The sequence below is a fragment of the Haplochromis burtoni genome, unplaced genomic scaffold (genome assembly GCF_018398535.1).
Source record: "Haplochromis burtoni strain Fernald_Lab_line unplaced genomic scaffold, NCSU_Asbu1 Contig_8, whole genome shotgun sequence".
NCBI lineage: Eukaryota > Metazoa > Chordata > Actinopteri > Cichliformes > Cichlidae > Haplochromis > Haplochromis burtoni.
The window spans coordinates 4544998-4562110 of record NW_024582369.1 but is presented as its reverse complement, the minus strand read 5'-3'; the positions used below and the strand labels follow the sequence as shown (position 1 = coordinate 4562110).

General features: G+C 41.1%; 1 protein-coding gene across 1 annotated transcript; it reads left to right on the top strand.

Moving 5' to 3' along the window:
- Positions 1 to 423: 423 nt before the first annotated feature.
- Positions 424 to 16011, top strand: wdr26b (WD repeat domain 26b). The gene is made up of 14 exons (XM_005914291.2): positions 424 to 1162; positions 3224 to 3323; positions 4086 to 4142; positions 6765 to 6901; positions 7564 to 7661; positions 7807 to 7963; positions 9438 to 9576; positions 9740 to 9880; positions 10224 to 10343; positions 11181 to 11326; positions 11656 to 11734; positions 11863 to 11992; positions 12407 to 12601; positions 12724 to 16011. The coding sequence occupies exons 1-14, from the start codon at positions 858 to 860 to the stop codon at positions 12747 to 12749; spliced, it is 1830 nt and encodes a 609-aa protein (XP_005914353.1). The 5' UTR covers positions 424 to 857; the 3' UTR covers positions 12750 to 16011.
- The last annotated feature ends 1102 nt before the right edge of the window (positions 16012 to 17113 follow it).

Sequence of the window (17113 nt, the reverse complement as noted above, 5' to 3'; positions counted from 1 at the left end):
AACACATGGCGGTTGATTCACTTTTTTTTTTGTCTCCCATAGTCTTAGCTTAAGTTAAATCTCATAGATGGACCTTAGTGGGAACACTTATGTTAATTTATTTTTATTCTTAACGCGATTACGTGTATAGTATTTTAGTGATGAAGTTAACTTTTATACCATTCTTTAGGCCTTGGATACGAAGATATCGAGGACACATTTTCATTTACTGATTTTGTCACTGTGTTAGCCAGTGATCAGTAGACTAGCTACACTAGATTTACTCATTACGCTAATTCAAAATTCCGGATATATTACACTTCAAGTCTCTGGAGCACTAAAATTAACTTTAATATGAAATGTTATTGTTTTTTAATCATTATTATGCTAACTAGGTTCTCATGCACCACCCATGGATTATAATTCTACCCGGAAGCCTGGTAGTGTAGGAATTTCCGGTTACGTCAGGGCGTCAGGACTCCATTAGAGCTGCAGCTGTTTTGAGAGAAACAACAACAAAACGGGCTAACTGATAGAGCTTCCACAGTGACAGTACGCTCTAAGCCTGACAACGAGGCCTCAGATCTGGAAGCGTAACCTTCATTTCCCACCCGGAGCTTCGCCGGCTTCTAACCACGGCCGCTCTCGGTGAGGAAACTCTGGCCTCCGCTTCCTCCTCCTCCGACTCGGACACCGGCGGAGCGTCGCCGCCCCCGCGGAAGAAGCACCGAGCCTCGGCGGTGGAGGGAGCAGGAGAGCCCGGGGCTTCAGCAGTTTTGACAGGCCTTTCCGGAGTTGTCCTAGGACGCGGTGCATACTCTCAAGCCACCTCTGCCATCCACTTTAACCGAAGTGTTGTCAACAACCTCAGCAGCAGTATGCAGGCAAACGGGGCTGGACAAGGACAAGAATCCTCGGAGCTCTCTTGCTTAAACAGCGCACAAAACGGGGAGTCCTCCTCGGTCGGAGGAACTCACTCAAATGGCCTTCTCTCCAGCACAGATAACGGTAATAACGTCGGTACCAGTAATGGATCTTCAGTAGGGCCTTGCACGGGGACTTCGGCTGCTTCTACGGCCTCGAGTTCGGAGGTCGGCTCGTTGAAAAAGAAGAAACGACTAACGCAGGCGGAGGAAGATGTCATACGATTAATAGGGCAACATCTCCACGGACTAGGACTGAAGTAAGTTTATTCAGTGTGTCAGTCGAGGAAAAACTCGCGAAGGCAGTTAACCTTAGCATCGAACATAAGAAGTGCAATCTGTATAACTTGGATTTTATGTGAAACTGCGAAATAGCAGCTGGTAAAGGCGATATTAGTGCGCTTGACAGACACAAACATGGGGGGATGGGGTTGGTAGTTAGCCTGTGAGCTCGGCAGTTGGTAGAAAGAAGGGGTCCATCTTGCACAATAACAGCTAGCATCGGTAGCCTGCGCTAAGGTGTTGTGTCTTGATATTAAACGTTCACGGAAAGATAAAACATAGTTCAACATAGAGCTGTTTCACGAGTTCACCATAACTCGTAGGAGCCTTTTAATGCCAGTTACGTCACGATCTATTAATAAATGTTATAGATTTCGCAGTGAATAAAAGGCATTACATCATCTAACATTAGTAACGTTTGTTCACACAAAACAAGGATCGCAGATTTGTTGTGGTTTTTTCAGCTATATAAAATGGAGACGGTTCAGTTTTCCTAATTAGGTACTTAAGCAGAATGATCGAGTTCACGACGTGAGTTTTACGTTTGAGAGGTTATTGCGCAAAAAGCAATTGCGGAGAAAAATGTTAGGTTAGTGCACGGGGTTTTCAACGTCGGCTTTTTACTCTGGTGGCTTTCTTCTTTTTGTAGCTCGTCTGCAAATGCAGCACGTTTGTTTTTTTTCATTTGGGGTTTCTTTTTAGAGAGGTACATGGAGAAGTCTTGTAATGCTGAAAGACACTGTAATAACGGGTATGGGTTATGAAATATGACCTGGTTATTTTAGTATTCCTAGTGCACTCTTTGCATTTCTTGATGGGTCCTTGGAACTATTTATTTCATCAAATCAGGCACCATTTTACACAGCTATCTCACGAATGTTAGAACTTCTCTCCTGCCTTCATTTTTTCCGTCTTTGTTGCTGTGTCCGAGCAATGTGTCATCAGCCAGTCACAAACAGTGACGTGCATGTATTGGAGCGTGTATTTATTTAAAGTCAGCAGTCAATACTGTGGGCGACATTTGTTCCCGAACTGAGCAGAATCGGATGGCTTCATGGCGGCTGAGGAATGCGCTTTCTGCCAGCTGTTTCACATGGAAACGTTGGTTTGAATCTAATTATAGAAATGAGGGTTTGTTTGTTTTTTTGTTTTGTTTTTTTCCCAAGAAACGTGTGTATGGTGATCTTCAAACTGCCAGTGGTCTGCACTGTTGGGTCGTTTGATTTCTAGTGTTCAACTGAGAAAGTATAGCATTATAGGCATTATAAAAGACATTGCTGTGTTTACTATGAGGTTTTTTTTTTGGGTTTTGGTTTTTTTTTTGGGGGGGGGGGGGTGTTGAAATTGCCTGGTATGAAACAGAGCCCCTACATTTCAGCCAGGGAAATACAATCGAAATCGGGCTCAACACAGAGCTGCTGCGCCACTCCATTGATACCTGAGAATGATGTCATCATGCTGAAGGTGTCAGCCACCCCCCCATACCCATTTCACTTGCATTATCTTGCACACACATCTCTGCAGGAGCTTTTATGGAAGTGGAGTGTGTTTAGCAGAGGGATGGTGTTTGCACAGATGGTTATGGTTCACTGTTGACAGAGCCGAAGGGGGTGATGTCAACCGCAGTGGAAGCTTGATTCATGTTGGTGTCCACAAATAATGCTTGGGTGACACAACTGCCCCACAACCGGCTTCTCCCAGTTATTGTTAGCCATTAAATTATATTCTCCCTACTGTCGGCCACAAACATTAATATCGTCTTGTCACCCAGTACGCTATTTGCCATCACCATAAAGTATTGGCATAATGACATAAATGACTAGTGAGGAAAAAGGTCTATAACCTACCTAAAAAAATGTCACTTAACATAATGATGGGCTAACTTGTCAGCTGACTGAGCTCACATTTTCAGGTATGACTGTTAATAGCTGGAAAACCACATTTGCCCTTGATTTTTTTCTTTTTTTTCTTTTCACATGTCTCATCATTATATATCTGGATAACTTCCTCTCCTCCACTCTCCTCCTGTGTCCCTGCAGTCAGACGGTGGACCTGCTGATGCAGGAATCAGGCTGCAGACTGGAACACTCCTCAGCTACCAAGTTCCGCAACCATGTCATGGAAGGAGAGTGGGACAAGGTTAGTATTTGTTTACAGTGACTACATAATAGGAAATATTCTGGGCAACATGGAATATGTGACAGTGAAATTTCACTTCAAAACGCAGAGCTAGAATACATACAGTATCTTTTCAGATCAATCTCGTCTCATATTAATTATCAACCAAAGCTAAGTTTATGAAAGCAGCAGGTGGTAACATAGGTGAGTTCAAACAGCAGTCTGTACGCGGCACAGTTATGCAAACCCAGCAGCATGAACTTGTTTAATTTTTAATGTTGAAGCCCGCAGGACAACCCTCTGTGGCTGAGTAGAATGAACAGAAATTTAAAGGTGAAGTAAAATGCTTATTAAGGCGTCTTTATGTAATTGGCTTTTAAATTGCCAGTTTATTTTATTAGCGCTTGATCCAGCACTTTACAGCAGACCCATAAAAGTGTTAATGCCGGTAGAAATGAATCTCCTGGTGTAACGAACCTACATTGGTTTACAGCACCTGTAGTCAAAATTAGACTAATACACAAGCAATTTGTTTTGATTCCATAAAGTTATCTACAAAACGGTAAAAGTAGCTGGTACTTTGAGATTTGTCCTTTACATTTTGATCACTGCACAGTTGCATTGTCAAAGCCTTATAGATTAGGTGACCATAAAATCTGTATCACTGTTTATATAATTAGTTTTTGGGTTGTTTTTTTTTCTTGTGCATGCATGGAAAGTGCTGAGCTAACGATTTCTCCCTCTTTCTCTCCCCTCTGTCACCCTCCTTTTGTTTCGGTGCAGGCTGAGAATGATCTCAACGAACTGAGAGCATTGATGCATTCTCCCAATGCTATTGTGGTAAGCTCCCTTTGCCCAAACCTGAACTGGACTGAATGACAGTCAGTCAGTTAGCAGGCACAGCTGGACTTTCCAGAATGACACAGTTATAGAGCAGATTCCTGTTGTGGACAGCGCCACAAGAAGGAGCGAATCCACATTTAGATTTAGAGTAGTGTACTGGATACTGTTTTTGAGCAGAGTGTGACTCCACATTGCAATGCTGTTGGGTTTTTGTTTTGTTTTTTTTACATAGTGTCTTTACATTGATTATAACTAATAATCCACCAGTGTGTGAATGTGAGAGTTAATGAATAGTGGAATTGTACAGCGCTTTGAGGGCCCCGAAAAGCGCTATATAAATGCAATCTATTATTATTATTATTATTATTATCATTATTATTATTATTAATAGATTTAAAAGCTATGTTTTGGTTTGATTCTTGCTACTACAGCTTTGTTTTTGCCAGGTCAGTCAATACTGGGAGCAGATATGAGAGATCAAGAATTTCCATTACAGAACATGGTTTAAAAGAATTAAATATGTATACATTTAACAGCACATTGAGCACATATCCATGTCAGCTACAGTATTTAACAGAAAAGACTGCAGTTGTGTATTTCTGCAGTACAAAGTACATCTATCAGGGCCTTTAATATTGAATACCACTGATCCACAAACATTTATTCCTGTGAAGATTAGTATGAGAGTAAATACTTTACAGTATCAGTTTGGTAATGAGGCTCAGCTCAGACTAATTATCCCTAGCTAGCATGCTAATTAGCAACAAGATGAGCTCCAAAAATACTTCAGAGTCAAGTGCCTGCTGCTCTGTGTCATAAGGTTTCTAACAGCCATTCCCTGCTGAGTTATTGTGAAAATGGATGTAGCTTTTTAATGTTTTTTTTCTTCTTTTCTTTTTTTCTTTCATAACGCCATTTTAGTTCTTGAGTTGAGATTAGCATTGTCATAGTCAACATGACATTCACAACAGTTCTGGAGCACAGTTTGCTCGTGTCACGGGCCTAAGGGGGAGAACTCTGAGATGTGTGTTTCTGCCCTCTTTATTTACAGAGTTATGTGGGTGGATTTTGTGTAGTCGATATGAGTGTGCTTGCTGTACTTGCATACCTGAGATAGGATGGAGGCGCTTAACACCGCATCGCATGACATCGCTAAACTGCAGCAATGTGTAAACACTATAAAAGAAATGGTGATGTTAATATTACCATATGTGCTCTGCATATTTGCAAATATATTCTAATAATGACAAATTGATTTTTTTTTAAATTATATTCTACCACTAATTTGAGTTTTATTGTATCAGTGTCATATATCCTAAATGGGAATGTTTAGTTTTTTTTGCTTCCTTAAAATGTGGTACTTTATCCTTTTTTATGATAAAGTTATGCAAACTAGCTGTCTTGATATATATGGTTAAAATCACTCCCTGTCAGTGTCAAAGCAGTAGTTTAAGCTTATTTGTCATTCTTTTATTTTCTCCTTACAAACAGAATGCCAGTACACTCTGATAAATGGTTTTCATTGTTGTGGTACAAAAAAGAAACATGTTTCAGCTTGAAGGCATTATCCACGTAATTCAAAACAACAATAAATGATAACCAGGTGAGCTTTAAACGTCACTCAGTAAAAAGAATGCATAATTGCTTGATAGGGTGAAGCACACAAAAGGCCTTTCTTATTCCTCAGCTAGAAATCCAGTATGATGTATGTTGCCAAGTATTTCAAGGTGTATGAGTATTGCTTCCTCTTTGAAGGTGTAGTCACGCAGATGCATTTCTGTTATGGAGGGAAGCATATAAGTGTTAAATGTTACAATCTGAGTCCAAAAGGTTTGAACAGAGATCTGTTGTTGTGCCGTTTCTTTTATTTTATTTATTAGTATTCCATATTTTCACTGTGCAGATGCATATATCGGTGCCACTTATTTTTGACTTTGATTGTAAAATGTTATAAAGAGCTAATAAGAATTTATGCCATTGCTGGACAAGGTCAGGAAACATCTTATTTTTGTTGGCGTATTTTTCTGATATTTTCAGTATATGTTAATATCTAAATGAGTTTGTTTGTTTTTTCATCTGTATATTATGATAAGAATGTTACTATGGGATGGGGACATCTGCTCTTGGGTGATAATGTGGCTTTAGCTACATGAGATTCCTAAAAAGTACTTTGCAACACAGAACACATATTATTGTAGTTTGGAACACCTCTGTGCGAGTCTTTATTCATTTATTATTATAGATAGTTTCATATTTTTAATCTAACTTATTTTCAGTTATAAAAACTGGATGGGGTTTCTGGCTCTGGCAGTCATGTTTTCTTCCTGAGAAATCTTTGCTTGCTGGGTAATGCATTTATTGATGCATCCTATCATGCAATTATATATTCTCTTTAATGTTTGATGTTTGAACCTTTTCCCAAAATTAGAATGAAGGCTTTGTTAGCTGGCGCCAGCCTTGTTTGTTTTGATATTTGCAGCTATGGGAGACTTGGTGCATTGAACGTTTGGAATTGAGTACTGTTGCTGCTGTTCTTTACTATTTATTTCTTCCTCCTGTATGTTTTTGGTGTTTATAGATTACCTTCTTTATACCTGTGCTTCTCTTCTTTCTACTCAGCGTATGAAGTTCCTGCTGCTGCAGCAGAAGTACCTTGAGTACCTGGAGGACGGAAAAGTCTTGGAGGCTTTGCAGGTCCTCCGGGGAGAGCTGACGCCGCTCAAGTACAACACAGATCGCATCCACGTACTCAGCGGGTACTGTTTAATGTTACCTCTGGCTTATAGCCATCATCAGGATGTTCACCCTGTCTGCACAAATACACACCTACTAACCACCCATATAGCTATTGGAGAGTCCTGTAGATGCTAATGGTACGCCTGTTTGGTGATTTACTTGTACCAAAATCTGCACCTGTATAAATATTGTTTGCTAATAATTAAGGGAATATTAAATTGTCTTACATTATGATAATTAATGAAGCTTAAGCTGTTGAATTCACTGTAAAACGTCTATATGGTAAATGATTTTAGTAGTAATTTTCACAGTGCAGGTCTTGACACGCTTACTGTTTTATCTCCAGTAATAAAACAATCATGGATCTTTTTGCTTGATCTGCAAATGTTAGTCAGCTCTTTTTTTTAAAAAATATCAAATACCTGAATGTAACAAGTTCATCTTAGACCCTTCAGGATGCTTTATTTACCACATCAGAAAGTTTGCTAAATTTAGTCTAAGTTAAAATCTGTATTTAGTTGTCAATGGTTGTAGTTTACGGCCATTCTTATCACTATTTTAAGTTCCTGTTTACTTCCTGGTGATAAGATGTCTTTTTAAAGTGGTAATAATCCTTCATGGATGTTATGATGTCCTCTCAGTGTGTTTTTTGCTTAAACTGCGTTCTTGTATGTTGTTTCAGGTACCTAATGTGTAGCCATGCTGAGGATCTTAGGGCCAAGGCAGAGTGGGAGGGCAAGGGCACGGCTTCACGCTGCAGGCTGCTGGATAAACTACAAAGTGAGGAGGCATTTCCATAACTGACCCTGTACAGCTAACAGATGTTGTCTTATTTTTGTGTGTGTGTGTGTGTGTGTGTGTGTGGGGGCATATTCCATGTACAGCTGTGAATCTCTATGATCCGTTTTTTCCTCTCTATTTGTAGCATACCTGCCTCCTTCTGTGATGCTGCCCCCTCGTCGACTGCACACCCTGCTCCGGCAAGCAGTGGAGCTGCAGAGGGACCGCTGCCTTTATCATAACACCAAGCTGGACAATAACCTGGACTCGGTCTCTCTCCTCCTTGATCACGTCTGCAGCAGGTTGGTACTGCAAAGCTAGCATGTTGCACTGTCTCCGAGACGCCAGACTTTGCTAAATTATAAAACTGTAATATTTTACTCTTGTTGTTATAAAACCAAAATGTTGGAGCTCCTTGTGATTCTAAATGTTGTTTTTGGAGTGGAAGTCAGCTGATTTAATGACATACTCCACTACTATGTCTCCACTACTTCTTTTCTTTTGTACCTTGATGCTTCGTATATTTTAACCTGTCGCATTTTCTCTCTCCTATTTATTTGCTGTGTATTGTAATGTCCCAAACACCTGTAGCTCATCAGGGAATGGACATGCAGCCTCTGGGGGTGTCCTCTGGTGTCTGGAACGTTGACACTGGCAAAGGATCCTTTAAGTCTTTTGTAATGTGAGATAGGGTGAAGTTGATAGGTTGAGGGAGTGGGGTGTTTAGTGTGCACCAATGTTTAAGTAGATGGTACATGTCAAAGCAATATCCAGGATAAATCCAGGATTTTCCAGCAGATAATCACTGTTGTTCACAACCGGTCAGTGGTTTTACTGCTGTGGCTCATCTAAAATCGATTGTTTTAACTGACACAATGAAGGGAAGATGAAATTCAAGTTCTTTAAGGCTCTGGTTGCTCTGTCTTTGTTCACACACCCTTGGAACAATGCACAAAAGTCACCAACAGTGCCTTTGGATTGGCAGACTGAGGATTGACCTCTTTATAAAGGGCGAGCAGTGGGTGTGTTACATCTTCAGAGGATCACAGTTCAGTGCAGTGGTGCTGGCCAGGAGAGTCTAAGCATTAGTTCAAACTCCGGTTCGGAAAGAAGAATATGGAAACTGGGCCAACTGTCGATCTCAGGGGATAGTACAGGGTGTGTTGGAGTTTTCCCCATAAATCTACATGCATATTATGGACCTGCGAAAATGCATATGACCAAATCCTTTAGGGGACTCGCTCCATTTAGTAGAGAAGAGTTCAAGAACTTTGCAGGCTTCTTCATGAGTGGGGCAAGGGTGGAATGGATAGAAAGATCAATCAGAAACTAGTGATCTGGGCACTGTGACTGCTTTGTGTGGTGAAGAGAGGGCTTAGCCCAAAGCTGATGACTTTCTGGTAGATCCTACCCTCACCAGTGGGCACCAGCTGTGGGTAGCAACTAAAGGATTAAGAATACAAGGAACAGAACCAAGATTCTTTCAAAAGGTGTCCTTACAAGTGTAAGGATTAGCGATACCAACTGTTAGCTACAAAGTGATGGGCAACAAGCCAAGTGTTTTTCTTTTAGGTGGGCTGTAGAGCTGGTGGGAGCTCTGCTTTGCATGAGGGGCTCAAAGTAGAGCTGCTGCCTCTGTGCAGTGAAAGGAGACAACCGAGGTGATTAAGGCTTAGACGGCTGCCCCGGCCACCTGGACCTGGGTTAAATGGATGACTGAATTAAGATTTTAACTTTTTCATCTTGTGTGTGGGTGTGTGTGTGTGTGTGTTACAGGAAGCAGTTCCCATGTTACACTCAACAGATTCTGACTGAGCATTGTAATGAGGTGTGGTTCTGCAAATTCTCAAATGATGGCACCAAGCTAGCCACTGGCTCCAAAGACACTACTGTCATAATTTGGCAAGTGGACCCAGTAAGTTTTGGGGTTTTTTATTAGTATTTTAATTTCAGACTTTAAAATCTCTTGACAATTTGTTTTTTTTTTTTGTTGTTGTTGTTTTTTTAATTTCCACAAATAAGGGCCCAGTCCATATTGTGTCTCAGGGTTTTTCTTTGTCCTCTTACTATCTGTGTAGGAGACCCACCAGCTGAAGCTGCTGCGAACCCTGGAGGGTCATGCATACGGCGTCTCCTACTTAGCCTGGAGTCCCGATGACACCTACCTGATCGCCTGCGGACCGGATGACTGCTCCGAGCTCTGGCTCTGGAATGTTCAGGTAAGGTTGATGCACGGTGGCTTCACTTGTTAACTTTAATGCTATATTACCTCTTCAAACAGCAGAGAACAGAGTACAGTTGTGTAGAAAAGCATACATTGGTGAATCTCAAAATCTTTCTTTTTCAAAATGAGGAAACGTGTGCTGGATAACCTGCCTTAGATACTCTGTAATGTGCTGTGTGTACTCAGTGACCTCTCCGCTTCACGGATCCCCTTCTGTTTCCTTTCCTGTTACTCAACCCTCCCCCACTCTTGCTTAATATTTCTTCTCGCTGTCTCCCTTCCCCCATTTTCTCTCCTCTTGATTTGCACTCGGTCTGTCAATCCCCCCTCTTCACCAGACGGGGGAGCTGCGGACCAAAATGTCCCAGTCCCATGAAGATAGTCTGACCAGCGTGGCCTGGAACCCTGATGGCAAGCGCTTTGTCACTGGAGGACAAAGGGGACAGTTTTATCAGTGTGTAAGTTAATTATTTTTTTATTCTCTCTCTATGTCTAATGCACAGTTGTTTTTAGTTTGTGTGCTTTCGTCAAATTTTTCACCTTTTTTTTTTTTTCTTGAAAATAATTAATTAGTCATCTCAGCTATTTTGTTATATTTTTGTTGAATTTAACTTAAGTTTTAACTACTGTAACAATTTTTCCACGTTTGGTGCTAAATAAAGCATATCTTATCTTGTTATCATTGCTTCTGTTAATCAGTGCTGAATTCCTGGCATGTTTTCATAATGGCGTGCTGGGGAAGAGAGAGAAAAGGAAAAGAGATTTGGTTGTGTTAGCAGCTGTTAAACGTCTTTTGAAATGCTGGGATGACCTTAATCAGGTTTTCAAACAATCATAGGCTCTTTCAGTATTGTGATTTTTCTATCCAACTTACTGAAAGAGCCCATAAAAATATGTTTTTCACAGTTGATCTACAGCTATCTGTGTGTGCTTTGTGACTAAGCAGGTCTTTCCCCTCCCAGGGTGGTTCCCTGTACCTTTTAATGAAGAGTTTTGACACCTTGATATATATGAATAAAGATGTGGTTTGACCATTGGAATAAGTTTGGGATTTTTCCCAAAGGTTTCCCCTCATAAGCTGATCAACCCCACTAGCTTCTGTTTCACAATCGGTCATTTTGTCCTGGAAGCAGGCCTGAAATATGACAGAAACCACTTAAACCACTTCACAACAGAGAAACAACAAACAAACAACAAGTGCTTCCCCTCGTAAGCATCCAATGGGAGTAAGAGTTTAGTATGATTGCCATACTATGCTGTTTCAGTGTTTCTCTTCTCTGATGTGTGTATTTCAGGACCTGGATGGCAACTTGTTAGACTCCTGGGAGGGTGTGAGAGTGCAGTGCCTGTGGTGCCTGAACGATGGCAGGATAGTGCTGGCCTCAGACACCCACCAGCGTATCCGGGGATACAACTTTGAGGACCTTACGGACAGAAACATGTATGTGTCAGCACTCCTCACCCCTGCACTGTTGTATACCTACATGAAATATTGTTGACATGTGCCATTTTTCTCAAGGGGCTAATCCAGGTGTAATGAATCGCTAATCATGGTAGTTGCTGGAGTTGATCTCTTCTGATGCCGAGCAGTGCTCCTTTTATAGCTATGGTTTCACTTTAAAACGGATGAATACCACAACAAACTCTTCCCGAATTTTAGGAACTCTACAGCTGTCTGTAGTATTTGCTCTAAAATATCACGTTATACTTATCAGTTACATCACACATCACAGTGCCTGACAGGCTGTCTTGTTCACATGTCCTTTACAGAGTTCAGGAGGACCACCCTATCATGTCTTTTACTGTTTCAAAGAACGGAAGATTAGCTTTGTTAAATGTAGCAACTCAGGTAAGCTACTGATCAATTCAGGCTCTTTACAGCATCAGTCCTGCTAAAATGCATGGCTGCTTTGTTTTGCTAAACTGTGTAAAGTATTCTTCAGTAGTTACAGTCTGTTGGTCTACACCTTTTTGTAGGGAGTGCACCTGTGGGACCTTCAGGACCGGGTGCTGGTAAGGAAGTACCAAGGTGTTACCCAGGGCTTCTACACAATCCACTCCTGCTTTGGAGGACACAACGAAGACTTCATTGCCAGTGGCAGCGAAGGTACAGTCAGAGTGCTGTGGGAATAAATGGCCACGTTTTCACTATGTTTGTATGAGTCTTCTTTCAGTGTAATGTTTTCTGGTCCAGTGTCCTTTCTGCGTGTAGCTCTGCATGACTTCTGATCACCATTATAGTAGTGACTAATTTGTGAAAAGTAACTTAAATGCCTTAATTAGGATGGTTAAAGCCCTTAGCAGCCAATTCCCAGCCAGCCCAGATCCTTTCCTGTATTTCATTCCTCTGCACCCTTTCCCCATATTTCCTTGTGAAATATGGTGAAATGTTTCTTCCTTTCATTCAGTTTCTTTAAACTTTCTAAATTCCGATCGGTGTTGTCTTTTACATTAATTCCCCTACAATTCGAACCCTGTTTTCTTCCACCTGTTTTATTGCTTTCTTTATCTGTTGCCACAGACCACAAAGTATACATCTGGCATCGGCGTGGTGAACTTCCTATCGCTGAGCTCACAGGCCACACGCGCACCGTTAACTGTGTGAGCTGGAACCCGGCCATCCCAAGCCTCATGGCTTCTGCCTCCGATGACGGCACAGTACGCATCTGGGGCCCTGCACCCTTCCTCGAATCACAAGAGGCAGATGGGCTCAACGGTAGTTATAACTGTTGGTTATAACAGGATTTTATTTTGTTTTTGTTTTTGTTCATGTTGATTTATGCTAAAATTCTCCTCAAATCACCATTTTGATCTACTAAATGTTTATTTCCTTCTCAGAAAACTGCAGTCACATGGACAGTTGATGGTCACTAATAGAGCAGAAACCGTGTCTCTAACAACAAACAACATCCCACAGTAAAACACAATATTCATGGGCGAAGAAAACCCAGCATCCACATATTGCAAGAGAAGAATAACCAACAAAAAAAGAGAAAACATACGGAAGAAAATTGTCTCCTCACTGGCCTAGAAAAAAATAGCGAGTGTGAAGACTGACCGAAAACTCGTCTTCATCCGAAATCCAATTCTGACCTAAAGGCCTGATAAATGAGTCGGCGCCCAGCGGGATACTCCCTGGAGAGCTGTAATGGCTGTTCTCCTCTTCCAAGCAAACCCTTCTTCCTCCATGTCCTTGCGTGGTCACCAGCCATGCCAGGTCCTCACAAGTTTCCCAGGAAACCCACCTCCACCTGGAGCTTGGAGCACATCAAGTCCCTGTGATGCCTCCAGACAGACACCGCAGATCAGCCGTCTGCTCACTGGACTACATCTGTGTGCCTGTCTGTCTCTCACGTTACCTGTATAATGTCTCCATGGACTTGGGGTGGGGTCTTGCTGGGGGAGGATGGTGCATAGAGGTGGGATATAGCAACTATTCTGTATGTATGTTTTCCTCTCCCCCTCTTTCTTGCTATATTAACATTCAATCTTTTGGACAAAGGCTGAAAGTCCACAGTGGAAACATTGACTGACCAGCTGAAACACAGACAAAAAAAAAGGCTATGCTAAATGTTGGATTTTTTTATGATAGTCATAGGGTTTATTCTCATTTAAGAGGTGAATCTTAGCAAGTAGTGCCCTTGGAAAGCTTTAGTGTGAAGATTCCACTTTTTGTTTCTCAACATTAGGAAAATAAAATCTTTTTATTCCTTAATTTAACTGCTAAAGGACAGTTGCTGTTCTGTTTCCAACTGACAGTACACACACACACACACACACACACACACACACACACACAGTCTGTCGAGCTAGCTACCGCACAACTCCATTACATCTGCCTAAGAGGAGGACAGAGGAACTCACAGTTCACATATCATCTGGGAGAAGGGAGGGGTGGGTCTTTCGTTGTTGATAAGGTGGCGTTTCCACTATCAAGACATACACTTTGACCTTTCTCAAGAGACATGCTTTCAGATGTGAAAAGTGCAACTTTTAATGCACATCAGTGACTGCTGTTCCTCCTCTGTGTGAGTGTGAGAGTGAATGAGCGATTATGCATGCACACATTAGTATGAGAGCTGACGTTACTGAGTGCAGATTTAATTGGCGTGTGCTTTGTGTGTGTGTGTGTGTGTGTGTGTGCGCGCGTGCATGCATGTGTGTTCAATTCGCACCAGCAGATAATCCCCCACCCCCACCCTCTCTCCAATTCTCCTAATCCCATGTTAAAATTGTAAAGAGGATTTTAAAACCGGTTCTGAGTTATCCAAAGCCCCATAGGGACCTCTATCTGTGGAACAAAGAATACTTGAGAGCCATTTTGTAAAAGAAAGTCATTTTGTTTGTTTTGTTTTTTTTAATCTGGGGCTTTAATTTTTACATTCAGATTTTTTTTTTCTCTTTTATTTTTCTCCCTACCACGTGGCATTTAAGCGACACTGAACCAGTGACATCTGCTTTTTGTGGGTTTGGGGAGGAAAAGGAAATTTCAAAAGAGCAATTCGAGCGAGACATGTTTCCAAAAAGCTGTAAAGTGTTGTTATTAGCAAAGAGTAATTTCTTATGAGAAGTTAATGATTGTAATTAATGGACGTGTAGTAGGACAGCCCCAGAGAGGAGAGGCACCAGTACCCAGATCCACGCTTCGAGCGCACAGTTAGGGAGTGTTGTTGCAATCCTAGGAACGCACACAGACTGCCTTCCTGTTTATACAGTTGCACACAAACCTTCACTATGTACGGCAGCACCCCCCCTCCCCCAAACTGCACTTTGAGTAGTCTTTTCTGCTCTCTTGCACATACAGCAATGGCATAAATCCATGAAGTTCCCAGCCTAAAATGTTACATTGGTGAAGACGTAACCTACATAGGAGATTGCTTAAAGGAAGCAAGCCCTTACTATGCCTCTATGCATCTAAAAAGCAGTGGCTTGTCTTTGACTTTTTGAAAGCTCGCCCTCATTCTCAAAAGGCGTAGCAGCCTCTTCTCGAGGGTACCGCTGTCGAGCTTAGAGAGAATTCAGCATTAACCCCCGCACCCCACTTCACTCTCTAGCCAAGTTATTCAGTGGTCAGTGCACCATTCAAAGCTTTCTTCCTCCCTTTTCGAGGGTATGTAATGACTATTTGCTACAGACTGATATACAGTGAAATGTTTCAAAACAGTGCTTTTCTGTCTGTTTTTATTGGACTTTTTTGTTACTTATTTTTTTTTTCCTTTTTTTTGTTGTTCATATATCATTTTTTTGGTTGATCTCTTTCTCTGTATGATCATATTAAAGTATAACCAGACATTTGGAGTCCTTTTTGTTTTTGTTGTAATCTTTATAACCCTTTTTAACTCTTTTATGTTTTAAATATATTTTGTTCATCTGTATTCAGTTGCATATTTTCTACCACTATCACAAAAAATAAAATAATATGCACAGTAACACTCATGCACCTAGGAGTGAGAAGAGTCGTAGGAAGTGTGTTACCTACAATCAAATCAGGTTTGATCTATCCACCCCTCGCCTTTAAAGAGTTTCCTTCATGTGAAAATCTTGTTTTATCGCATGTCTGTGTACGCGACCGATCATCCCTCTCGGCGTGCCGTTGTAGATTGCCAGTGGCTACTTCTCTGACCCCACATCAAAGCCAAATTTACTTGAGGCACTTGTGTATGTGTTGATCTGATATTCACACATTGAAAACCTCTATCTTGACTCCTAGACCATAGAATGGACTCCTCTTCCACACCCTGCATCATTTCAGAAGACTTGAGACAAACGGTACACACCAAGACCCCGAATAAGAGTTCCAGTAAAACCCATCGTTCACCTGCTGGTGGCAAATGCTATGTCTGTATGCAACCTGGTGTCTGCTCTGTTCTTTTGTCTTGGGTTTACCAAGGGACTTGTTTCTGATTTAACTGTCTTATTTCTCAGAGGTAGAGGTGGTGGGTGGGGGATACTAAGGGCTTACAGTAGCATCTCTAAGTTCCTTGGGTTTGGGCGGGAAGGGGAAATGTGTGGATTTACGTTCAATGTGTTATTTACAAAAGTGATTGTACTGTTTTGTATTGTTGTGTAGGGAAAGTGTTATGTATGCATATTTTCAATAAAGCATTCAGGGTTTTGAAAAAAAAACAAAACAATAAGAATGGTCCATCGCCGTTTGGTGGGGCAGGAAACTTAGGAACCTGTGAGATGCTTAGAAATCCACTCTGCTACTCTCCCATCCTTAAACAGCTCGGCACAACTCGACCCCGAAGTCACCAATGTGCCAAAGCATTCGTGAAGGTCTCTGTTTCCAAGAGAGTTGGCACACTGTAAATAAAATACTAGAATAAATGGAACACAAGGAATGAAAATAATTTAAATTTCAAAATAAATGAATAATAGAAATGTGACTTCGAAATTATACATGTACTCATTCTGAATTTGAATCATGCTGAGACGGGGACACCTTCACTCTTTTAAAATTTGTTGTGTATAATGAAAACAGAGCTTCTCCATATTTGCTTCATTTCAATTGCTAAATAGTTCTGTGTCAATGTGTGGTTTAACATAGTCCTGCTGAAATAATCAAGGTGCGCTGCTCCCGTTATCTGTGCATATCATTAAGTATTTGTGGTGCCTTCGCCAAGGTCCCATCCTATGTGCATTGAAGCAGCCTCTCCTCTTTTTACACCCTCATACCGAGACTCCATGACATTACTGACCTCTAGTGTGACGAGTCGTAAGCAGATTTATTTCACTGTTATCAAATTCAAAGTGAGCATGCATTAAAAAAGGCAATACTTGTGTTTCTTCATTTTCTTTGTACTATCAGATCAATAATTTCAATTCTGTACCAATCAATTCAACCATTACTTTTTCTATGGCTATAGTTTACAAAGCATTCCAACTTTTTGGAAACAGGATTGTATTTTATTTGTCTTCAGTGATTTCTGAAAGGTCATGAAAGAATGTTTGGAGTCAGACCTTCTGGGAGGAGGCTACCTTTGATATCAACATGAGGAGACAATAGAATAATTAGAATAATTTAAGTTAGGTGTTGTTGGCCATTTCAATACAAAGATGGCTATTTTGAGTAGTAATAAGTACACGTGGAGTGGGCTCAAACTACAATATTTTATGTGAGCCCACAGTGCTCAACATTTAAGTGCAAGTCCAAGTGAAATTATTATTTTAAACTAAAAGCAATATGAAAACTATTGGCATAGCTGCTGAAATTCAAAAAAGGGGA

Coding starts and splice junctions, on each gene's coding strand:
- wdr26b (XM_005914291.2), top strand. CDS start 858: ATGCAGGCAAACGGGGCTGGACAAGGACAAGAATCCTCGGAGCTCTCT. Junction 3,324..4,085: donor TGGAAGGAGAGTGGGACAAG/GTTAGTATTTGT, acceptor GTTTCGGTGCAG/GCTGAGAATGATCTCAACGA. Junction 11,327..11,655: donor GACCTTACGGACAGAAACAT/GTATGTGTCAGC, acceptor TGTCCTTTACAG/AGTTCAGGAGGACCACCCTA.